Source organism: Pelobates fuscus, chromosome 1, assembly GCF_036172605.1.
Source record: "Pelobates fuscus isolate aPelFus1 chromosome 1, aPelFus1.pri, whole genome shotgun sequence".
In the NCBI taxonomy this organism is placed as follows: Eukaryota; Metazoa; Chordata; class Amphibia; order Anura; family Pelobatidae; genus Pelobates; species Pelobates fuscus.
In genome coordinates this window covers 320,006,016-320,017,462 of record NC_086317.1, presented here as the reverse complement: position 1 = coordinate 320,017,462, position 11,447 = coordinate 320,006,016, and the positions used below count along the sequence as shown (strand labels likewise).

At 42.5% G+C, this 11,447-nt stretch overlaps 1 protein-coding gene across 2 annotated transcripts in view; it reads right to left on the bottom strand.

Moving 5' to 3' along the window:
* Window positions 1-219: 219 nt before the first annotated feature.
* LOC134615067 (cohesin subunit SA-2-like) overlaps window positions 220-11,447 on the bottom strand; it is a 66,150-nt gene continuing 54,922 nt past the window's right edge. For both annotated transcript variants that reach the window (XM_063459444.1, XM_063459453.1), the window contains exons 30-33: window positions 10,633-10,826; window positions 8,330-8,447; window positions 3,052-3,133; window positions 220-601 (exon numbers count right to left, since the gene is read on the bottom strand). In XM_063459444.1, the coding sequence (XP_063315514.1) occupies window positions 560-601; window positions 3,052-3,133; window positions 8,330-8,447; window positions 10,633-10,826 (436 nt within the window). In that variant the 3' untranslated portion in view covers window positions 220-559. The remainder of the gene's footprint in view (window positions 602-3,051; window positions 3,134-8,329; window positions 8,448-10,632; window positions 10,827-11,447) is intronic.

Genomic DNA, 11,447 nt, shown 5'->3' with positions numbered 1-11,447 from the left:
GTCTCTTTACGTGTACCCCGGAAAGCATAGCTAAATAAGCAACTGAAAATTGTATTTCTTGACATGGAATGATCCACCCACTCTCCAATTAAACTGTTCTAGGCTAGATTCCCCCTCCCCCGTGTTTAAATGCACTATAGAGAAAACAGCATGATTACAGGGACACACCTAACAAATCCATCAACCTTTTTTATTACTATGTAAAAATGCAAACGAGCATACATAAAAGTCCCATATTTATTGAAGTATAAAAATTTAAGGAATTCAGCCATTTTCAAATAAAATGTTTACAATCCTTCATGTTATACATGAATGTTAAAGAACATAACATGGAATATATTGAAGATGCATACAAAATAATTACATTATACTACTCCCACATGTTAAAGTTCCTCTACATGTGGGGATGATTTGTTTTCTATTTTTGTATGTGCGTATTTTACATCGATTGCATTTTCACCCTGCTCCAAAATCCCCCTTCAATGGAGGTTTTTTTCCCACCAACAAATCGAGCCATAATTTTGTTTTGATTGTGGGTACGTCATCTTAGGGCATGAGATCAGGTAGAATTGCTAGGCATTATCATGGTGACAACATTCTCCTAAAAAATAAAAATAATTCGGAAAGAAAATTAGGAACAGGCTATTAAAAAAAAGAACCACAAAATAGAAATCTTCTTAGTCTGTGATATATACACCACATGCACTGTATGTAGATGATAAGCAGCAGATCTGTTCTATTGTAACCCTGGTTATTACAATATAACATTTCTTGTTATACTCTTAAACACACACACTAGAGCCATTATCCACACTCAGACCCTATTTACATGCACACACATACTATATCGCAAACAACCCCATCCACACACACAATCCCAGGACAACTTCCCTATTACACACACAACACTGCAAGAAGCCTTCCCCACTCATACACAACCACACAAGCAGCATCGACCCGACACACAACCCTTTAAGCAAGATTCCCAGAAACAAGCAACACCACAAGTAGCCTATCCTCACAAAAGCAACACAGCAAACAACCACCTGTACACATACAACCACACAAGCAGTATACCCACTAACATACAAAACTACAAACAACCTCACCCACAAATTTACACACACACCTTCTCCCAGCCTTGTCCAAACTATCATCCAAGAGTTACAAGTTATTTGTATACAAGAGCAGGGCTATTTACAAAGGTGAGTATTGTCTGGATTCAAAGTGAATTTATATTTTAGACTAATATAGCTAAACTGGAGAGTTTTTACAATTCAGCTGCTTGACCTTAAATTTTAAATTAATTTTAATTAACTCTGAATTCCCAAAAAATCTTTCTTTAATAAATAACCCTGTAATATACAAAGTTACTCATTAGAGTGAGTTTTCAAAGCAAATTTAAAATTTAAGGCCAAAGTAGCCAAAATGGAAACGTCTACTCAGAGAATTTTTTTCAGTTAAGCTATTTTGCACTTAAATTTAAATATTTTTCACACATTTATTAAAATTGGACTCACACGCCTACGTCAGATTGTCCCGGAAGACACCATTTTAAGCTTTAAGCAATTGGTTGAGACTCACGGCTTACCACAAACATCTCATTATTGTTACATACAACTGAGATCCTTAGTCTCTTAACATTTAAAGCCCACCCGAACACAGGGAGACCCTCAAACCAACATCTAATCCTGGGAGGAGATCTGTATGAAGGGCAGATTGCCACCTCATTGTAAACTGATCTCCATGTGCTACACCATGTTGCTTAACAACACCTCTTACCCTGAATCCAAAATTGCCTGAATCGACATTCAGAGTAAAATCAGCCCGAAAACATGAGACCACATCATAACCAGCCCTTCAGGTTATATAAAATCCTCCCCACACCTGGAGCAACACTATAAATTGCTCTACAGGTGGTACATGATACCTGCCAGGCTACAGAAAATCTTCCCTCTGACGTCCACAAATTGCTGGAGATGCGGGCTAGAAAAGGGAGACATCCTCCATATCTGGTGGAGCTGTACACCCCTCATGCCATATTGGAAATCCATACAAGATACACTACTGAAAGTCACGGGATGTAATATACCTCTCCAACTACTTACGTACCTATTAACTGACCTAGCAGATAAACTCCCCCGCAAGATACGAAACTTGGCACAACATGTACTAATAACAGCTCAACAAATGATAGCAAGAGCATGGAAATCACCCTTTCCTACAAAACTATCTGATGTGATCGCTGAGATAGACAAACAGCGACTCTATGAATCCAAATTCACTTTCATTTGCCCCCACACAAGTTGCTCTAGAGAGGCTTGGATATTGTGGGTCACGTGGAGATGGGCAGAACTTTAATGTCTGTAATATATGGCACTGTTAACACCCTTCTTTATCCACCCCTTCCTGATGAGCTTAATATTTTGGTCCCCCCTTCCCCCTGTAATTACTCATCACAAGGTCTGCCTGTGCCACATACATTTTATATTTAAGGGTTAGTTCACTCACTCCTGGGACTGGGTGTGAGGGATAGACTCCCTAGGGATCTGACTTGGCTATTCGAGCATGAATTATAATGTACATTTCCAATGAGTTATATCAGTTGTTTGTTGTCTTGACACTCACATAAATGTACAGGAGTTTGATATATGTACGGGCATGCTGCCACATGTGATTATGTTTACTGTTGTATAACAATACTTGCTGGTAAATATCACCCTCTCCCCCTCCACACCTCTTTCTCTTCTGTATGCACCACCTGTTTTGAAAATATCAATAAACATTCAAATGAAAAAAAAATAAAAAATCAATATTCACTTTATTGAATATCCTCGACAGTGTGCAGTAGATCTTTTTAAAATACCACTTGAATAGTAAATATAACCAGTGAGAACTTCTTGGATACAGACCTTTGACCATGATAATTAAATTTAAGAGCACAATAAATAGTCAGCAGTTATCTTTGCTAATGGCTGAAATTGTGTTACAGACTCAATTGTTAATAATGTGAGCATACACTCGGAATTCCACAGTTCCACACGTGATTACCTGCTCCTTATCAATCTCCATATCCACTTCTACAATGTCTTCATCATCCTCTATATTTTGCTGCTTCTTAGGTGGTTGAACGCTAAGAATAAAAGAATAAAATGATACTACTTAGTATTGGTTAGACTTACTTGACAATTTTTTTTCAGCTTACTCCCTCTTACTATGTATGTATTTAACATTTTCCTTTTTATTAGCTACTGATGTACCATAAGCTCTGGGCAACGTAAAAAGAATTGGGAGTTTCCAATACCACTTGTAACCAGATACGCCACAGACTTACACATCTGCATCAAAGTGAATGGTCAAGAGGGTAGCTGTAAGTGATTTGAAACTTATTTCTAAACCTGACATATCCTTTGCAATGCACAAACATTTATTTTTTTTAAGCTGGTTAAAACTGACCTGATGAACCTGTCTGCAACATATTTCTTCCCTCGATTCAACCAAACCCCAACCTAATGATGAGAAAAAAGCATCGATCTCCACTACCCGGCCTGCAGGGGGCCAGCGTGGGTATGTAATATTTTAAATCCACACTCTTTCAACAGGGTCACCATAGGGAGAGAGCATCATAGGAAATGTAGACCACAAGCATTTCCAATGCCTAGGTTATTATTATTATTTATAAAAGCGTCAACAAGTTCCGTATCTTTGTACAATGGGTGGACTAAGAGACACATATTTGTAACCAGACAAGCTTGATGCACAGGAACAGAGGGATTGAGGGCCCTGCTCACTGAGCTTACATGCTAGATGGAGTGGGGTATAGTGACACAAAATGTAAGCGTGAGGTAGTAAAGTAGGTTGCTAGGAAAGTATTCACTGAGGGCTTGTGTTTTGTTTTGATGACCGTTGCAGGAGCGGAATCAGGGTGCGGGGAGAGAAAGCTGTTCACAGTTTAATTGAAAACTTACTTCTTCAGGAAGGCATATCAAAGATTTTTTTGAAGGAGTGGAGTGGCTGAGTGAAAGTCTAACAGAGAGGGGAAGGGCATTCCATAGGAACAGTGCAGCCTTAGAGAAGTCTTTAAGGTGATCACCAGAGGTAGGAGTACGAGGTTAGACGTAGGTCTCCGACAGAGCGTAGGGAACTAGACCAGTGGCGGATCCAGAGCCTGATCTCGGGAGGGGCACTTGTAGATTATTTAAATAAATAATCCAGACACAATAACCACTACAGCTTAGTTTAGTGGTTATAGTGCCAATAATGCCAAGACCCCCTCCCAGAGTAAGTAGTCAAACTGTTTAAGAACCGTTTGACAACTTACCTGAGGTCCTCTGGGGAATGGGGCTGTAGTAGGGCAGAGGAGCAGTGGTATGTGTGAGTGGTGCAATGTGTGAGGGGTGCAGTGTGTGTGTGTGTGTGTGAGGGGGACAGTGTATTAGCAGTGTGTGTGTGTGTGAAGGTTGCAGTGTGTACGTGAGGGCGGCAGTATATGTCAGGGGTGCAGTGTGTGTGTGTGGGTCAGTATGTGTGTGGGGCAATGTATGTGTGGGGGCAGTGTGTTTATGGGGGGCAGTGTGTGTATGTGGGGGCAATGTGTTTATGGGGGGCAGGGGCAATGTGTGTGTATGGGGGGCAGGGGCAATGTGTGTATATGGGGGGCAGGGGCAATGTGTGTGTATATGGGGGGCAGGAGCAATGTGTGTGTGTGTATGGGGGCAGGGGCAATGTGTGTGTGTGGGGGGGGCAGGGGCAGTGTGTGTGTGTGTGTATGGGGGGCAGAGGCAATGTGTGTGTGTGTGTATGGGGGCAGGGGCAATGTGTGTGTGTGTGTGTATGGGGGGCAGGGGCAATGTGTGTGTGTATGGGGGGCAGGGGCAATGTGAGTGTATATGGGGGGCAGGGGCAATGTGTGTGTATATGGGGGGCAGGGGCAATGTGTGTGTGTATGGGGGGCAGGGGCAATGTGTGTGTGTATGGGGGGCAGGGGCAATGTGTGTGTGTATGGGGGGCAGGGGCAATGTGTGTGTGTGTGTGTGTGTATGGGGGGTAGGGGTAATGTGTGTGTGGGGGGGGGGCAGGGGCAATGTGTGTGTGTATGGGGGCAGGGGCAATGTGTGTGTGTGTATGGGGGGCAGGGGCAATGTGTGTGTGTGTGTATGGGGGGCAGGGGCAATGTGTGTGTGTGTGTATGGGGGGCAGGGGCAATGTGTGTGTATGTGTGTGTGTGTGTGTATGGGGGGCAGGGGCAATGTGTGTGTAGAAGAAGGATAGGGGGGGGGCTTTTTTTTTTTTTTTTATGTGTGTGTGGTGTTTTTTTTAACATTTAATTAAAATTAATATATAATTTATGTCCCCCCTCCCTTCTTACCTTTACTGGGAGGAGGGGGGACATCTTTCTTTCCCTGGTGGTCCCAGTGGGGATTCCCTGGTGGTCCCAGTGGTAGGAGTGAACTCTAGCCCGCGCTCCAGGGCTAGAGTTCACTCTCGCGAGATTTGGAGCGTTGCCGTGGTAACCGCGGCAACGCTCCAAATCTCGCGAGAGGAGGACCCGGAGGAGCTGCTGGTAACAGCTCCCGGGTCCTCTCTCCCTCCCCTGCCGGTCGGCTGTCAGTAATGTGCCTGCAGACCGGGGAGGGAGATCACTGATCTCCCTCCCTGGTCTGCAGGCACAATGCAGGGCTGGCACTTGGGCAATGTCAGCCCTGCATTAGCCGGCAGGGGAGAATCTCGGGGGGGGCAATTGCCCCGTTGCCCCCCCCCTGGATCCGCCACTGAACTAGACGGGACATATTTGTGTCATAGTGAGGATGAGTAGGTCAGAGTAGCATTGTGAGATTTGTAAGCAGGTATCAGGATCTTAAATTGAGTCCTATATCTTACGGGAAGCCAATGTAGGGACTGATAAAGGGGTGAGGTGTGGGAGGTGCGGGCGGACAGGAAGATGAGCCTTGCCGCTGTATTCATTATAGAATGCAGTCCAGTTGGGAACCCGTAAGACCACTGAGAAGCGGATTACAGTAGTCAAGGTGAGAGAGGACAGTGGCATGGACAAGCACCTTTGCCGTATCAAGTGTTATAAAGGGTCGGATGCCACAATATTTTTGAGATGGAAGCCGCAGGATTTGGCGATTGATTGGACATGAGGAGTGAGGTCAGAGTCAAAGAGATTACCAATTGTTTGTAGTCTACTACTCCCATTTTACTAACCCACAATTTGGCTGTGCATCATGGGAAAGTCATTGGGATCCCCTGTATGCTCCAATTGTACTGTTGATTGCTATATGGCTTTTGTTTAAAAGTGTTGCCCTTATGTTCCTTCCAAAGGCACTTGATTTTCTTAGAAATTATCCAGTGACACATTAGTAATAAAAACAACCCCCACACAAACCATTAGCATGCATCTGTCAGTCCTACTTTCTTGACTAAACATATGTCGGCTGTTCTGACCCTTCGCTGTCCTTGTGGATCACACACTGAAATGTCTCCATGATTTCTCTTCTCATATGGTGTCAGCTGTCACATTCTCTTCAACCCCCTGCTTTCTCTCTAGTGCCCATTTACTTTTCTGTGATCACTGCCTTCTGTCCTCCCTGTGGACCTCTTGCATTTGGAAAGTCTTTTTTAGAGTGTGTGTAGCTGTCAGGGCATGTATAATTATAATCAGAATGAGCACATCCTCCGTGTAAATAATGCCAGTGTTTATCATGAATAGTTGCCATTGTACTCTTTCACCAACACAACAACCATTGATGTGGCTGTTTTCATGTATGTGATTCACAAACATAAAAAGAGGCATGATTATAAGTACCGGTATATTAGTATTTGTGAGTAGCTTTTCGCAAACTGCTGTGTACAGAAGAGTCTGTACAGCTTTGACAATAGGACCAGTTACCTCTTCAATGCTTAGTTGCCTATATAAAACAAGGAACAGGTGGATGAAAGATGTGCAAAAATGTGCAGGCCAGCCTCTATGTAGGGAATACTCCCTAAATCCCTCAATCCAAAGTGCAAAAATATATACAGTCAGAAATGATCTATATATAAAATAGGTATATTTACCACTCAGAAGATGGATAAATGCATATAGAAGATAAAAAGAAAAATCATATCATGGTGTAGTATTTATTAACAAACATAATAGTGCTAACAAAAGTTAAAATCACACTCACAAAGAAAGTGGCACAATTAGAAGTATTCCTAAATTGTGCAAAACAGCATGTAAGCCACCCGAGGGTCCCAGATACAGTCTTGAATACCTCACAATTGACAGGCAGTCCCACCTCCATAGATCTCCAATAGATCGTTCTGTAGAAGAGTTCAAATGATGATATATTGATCGAGGTAGGGGGTTGACCAAGGGCAGACAGATCTCTTCCGGGATATATAATGCTAGATCCGAGCTCGACGCGTTTCGTCTTACCAGACTTTATCCAGAGCCACTTTCTTTGTGAGTGTGATTTTAACTTTTTATAGCACTATTATGTTTGTTAATAAATACTACACTTTAGTTGCCTATATATACATGCTCTAAACGGAAGGATTATTACACCCAATTTATTCTATGTGTCTGGACTCTCAAAAGATCAGTGAGTTCCAGCGAGGTGCATAAATAATTATGCAGAAAGTGAGAAAGTGATAAAACCGTCCACAACTAATTTTAAAAAGTCAACTTTTTTAACCTTTCTTTAACCCCTTAAGGACCAAACTTCTGGAATAAAAGGGAATCGTGACGTGTCACACATGTCATGTGTCCTTAAGGGGTTAATGCTGTAGGTTTTTGATTGGATAAATGAATAAAGCACAGGAACTTGGTAAATATATATTTTGGCATTGTGCATTCAGATAGTCCCTTTCATAGTGACATTACTAAACCTCCCAACATTTAAAACAAAGAGGTACACTTTAATTTTAGGGGTGTGAGTGGGGCTGCAGCCAAGGAACCGGGACACTCTGAGAAATTTTAAGTGACTTTAATAATGTTTGCAACTAAAATGTAATTTAGAAAAAGAACAATGTATCTTATTAATACTTATTAAACAATGTATTCTGAACATATTTATTGTCGCATACATGCACATTACTGTGAGTATTATTACTGTGGTGCTCTGTTATACACTCAGAAACACCAACAATATGAGGTTACTAAAATAAAGTGGGTTATTGGGATAGAAAAAAGGGGCAGAGGGATTTGGGCCCAATATAGGGACAAGCCCCCCCTAAAGAGAGAGAGTTGGTAGGTATGCATTATCTTTACACTGAAAATTTGGCAAACTGACTTAAAACAAATTATTTGAATGTCAAAACATTATGACAGTTAACTGCTTTTTACCTCTGTAGAGAAATACTATCTCGTGAAGATTGCTCCTCAAATATCAGCCTTTTCCTGCTTTTGACAGGGCGATGACTGTTCGTATGTTCAGATGAGTATTCCTCCTCTAGACCAACTCCTGGAATGAGCAAAACCAAATGAGTATATTCCAATTCTACTGTGAGAAAAATATATAACTTGAGTAATAGTCATCATAGAGGAAGAAGCTTCTTGTTCCCAGTACTGCTTACAGGCTTGATTCTATTTGTCTATAAGTAAGTTAAAAGTTAAACTTTATTTAATAATCCACAGTGTTCTTAAAAAAAGAATGTGAAGGGTGGAGTCTGGCAGCCGCGCTGAACGGTCGCACACACTGAGAGCTCCGTGCAATCTGGCTCCTAAATAAGCGATAAATGCAAATCTACGACTCAACCCTTACATCCCTTGACACCACGGTGTCGGGAGACATCCCCAGCTCGTAAACCAGTGGTGTTTCTGACCGGGATCGGCAGGTAACCCCAGAGAGGACTTTGAGGCCTACAAGGGGCCTACTAGCAGCGCACAAGAGGGAGGCGGCCGATACCTCAGCCTGCTATCAAGCCCTCAACCGGGAGGACTAGCCTGCAACCTCTCCCCCCCCACCCCCCAGCCGGTGGGGGGGAGGGGGGGGCAGAGGTCCCAGCAACGTTCAACGTTGGCACACTGATGAAGCTCCCGCTACTACACACTTGGGACTACCCACCTGCCATGACTCATCATCTCGACCTAAACAACTGACTCTGCAGGAGAAGCTAGACTCCCTGCTTGCAATCTTCTGGTCCACACTAGCCGCATGCCGGAACAAGCCTGCTGGAGCCCAGCCAGAGCCAACCTTGCCGCTTACAACTGGGCAGCCCGCGATTCCTGGGTGACGCTGTGGTGCAGCAATGCCACCAAAGAAGAAGCAGATGCCACGCAAACAAACCCGGAGCCGAAGAATCTGCCTGGCAAAGTCCAGCAACCATCCCAACCGGGAAAATCACCTAGACGCAAATCACTACCTCAGAAGACCAACATTACCCGCGACTACAAGCAACCCCTTACAGGGCCTCGAGGTCAGCTCACAGCCCCAAATGGGATTAATGGGACTGGCGATAGGGGCATTGTCATGGCCCGTGGAGCGCCAAGGCACAGGGCTGTATCCATCCTATGACAGGAGTGGGCTAAACGTCAGGGGGCCATACCCCCTCTTCTTTTGTACCCTTTCATACCAACTGCAGATTTTCCTAGTTAGTTTCAGTTATACATTATTTTCACCAGTGTCGCACTGCAGGGTTTTCGCTTGCCCCAGGAGAGAGTCGGCTGAACAGAGACTTGTACTACTAAGGGGCAGCTCCTTAACATGTTCTCTGCTGAGTCACTGAACAGCCAACAGTTCATTGCTATTTTGTTCTTTTGCTCTTATACTCTGCTTCTGTTAATACCTCTAATTTTATCACTGATAAACACACAGCGAATTGTTAGGCACCTATCTGACCTATTTCAGTGGCCTCTCAGGGGTGGTTAGCTTGGGGGCATAAGGCAACGGGATGTGGTTCTACTGCAGTTGTCTTAATACTATATATAATGCATTTAAGCCTTCCAATACCAGTGTAGTCTGACCACCACTACTAATATTCTTAGCTTATACTCTTATGTCCTCTTAGATAGGTGGGATGACTACTAACCTGCGTTTAACTAGCCTGGGCAAAAACACTAATGCCTGTCTACACATCCACTGCATATGTCCTGATCTAATTCTTATCTAACTGGCATGCTCTATGCATTGACGTTTTCGTGTTTCAAAAACAAAACCAAAATAGTGCTGCATATTTGAAATTTTATAACAAACCTGTTTCCACCACATTGTACTTCTTTTTTCTTTTAAAAATGTCGCTGTACGCTTGGTAACTATCATGCACTACAAAAATAAAGAATTTAAAAAAAAAGAGAATGTGAAGAAAACACAGAAAAGTTAACCTCTTTTGCCAATTTTGCCTTCTTTTGATATCAGAGGTGATAAACTCTAAGAGCACCGGAATGTTATTAGAACTCAGACAGCACCTAGTATCTTTATATAGTATGTTTATATTGATAACAGAGATGTTTGATGAAAACATCTTGCACATTTTGGTGATAAAACTTGGAGCTAATCATGGGTCCATACAAGTACAGAATTTTTTTTTCGCAATTGAGGAAACACATGGACACCCAGAAATATGTCCGGCAGGCACGTGTCAATTAATCTTCTATTTCAAAATGTGATTTTGGTACTGTACATATGAGATGGAATATGTGATGCTTACCATGGGATGGCTTTCTCTTCAGATACGGGGATATGCTGGAAGACGCAATGTCTTGTGAAACGGAACTTCCATTAAAAGAACTATCTTCATCCAGAGTATCCTGTAAGGAATTATTATAAACGACTAGCGGGTGCCATTCTGCTCCTCTGTAAAGTAGCATCTGCTCATTTGCAAATCTTTGCAGGTATCCAGACCTAAAGGATGGATAAGCCCAACATCACAGATTACCTGTTACATAGTAGTATAGATTAAAAACCCATTCTTTTACGCTGTTGGTCCAAAAGAAGAATAGTTACCGTACTGTATTCTGGCTAAAGGTAAGAACAGTGCTAGCACACTCAATCATGTAAATTTCTTGGAAATGATGTTCCATTGTGAGATAAGTGGTCTATTTTTAAATGGCGTTTGAAAAATGAATTTCCTCTAACAAATATTTAAAACGAGTTTTGCCTGACACTATTTGAATATAAACACAGTTATACAGCTATTCTCTGCATACAAAGTAAGCAAAATGTGACTGTTTGTCCAAGAAGAGGGTCCCCAAACACCATTCTCCATTATACTGTGCTACACCAATCCTACACAGAAAACTTCTCCAAAATGCATAAACCAAAGAACCTCACTATCATGTACGTGTCCAGGGTTCTCCAAGCCTCTTGCTACCTAAGATGAAGCTGCAGTGGTCAGAAAAGGTAAAACAACAATCTGAAGTTTGAGCTCTATTCTACTTCAGCCCAACATTAACATCCACATAGAAGAATTATAGCACCTTCTGTTGATGGACTTAATGCCTGCAACAGCACTACTGTGGCCTG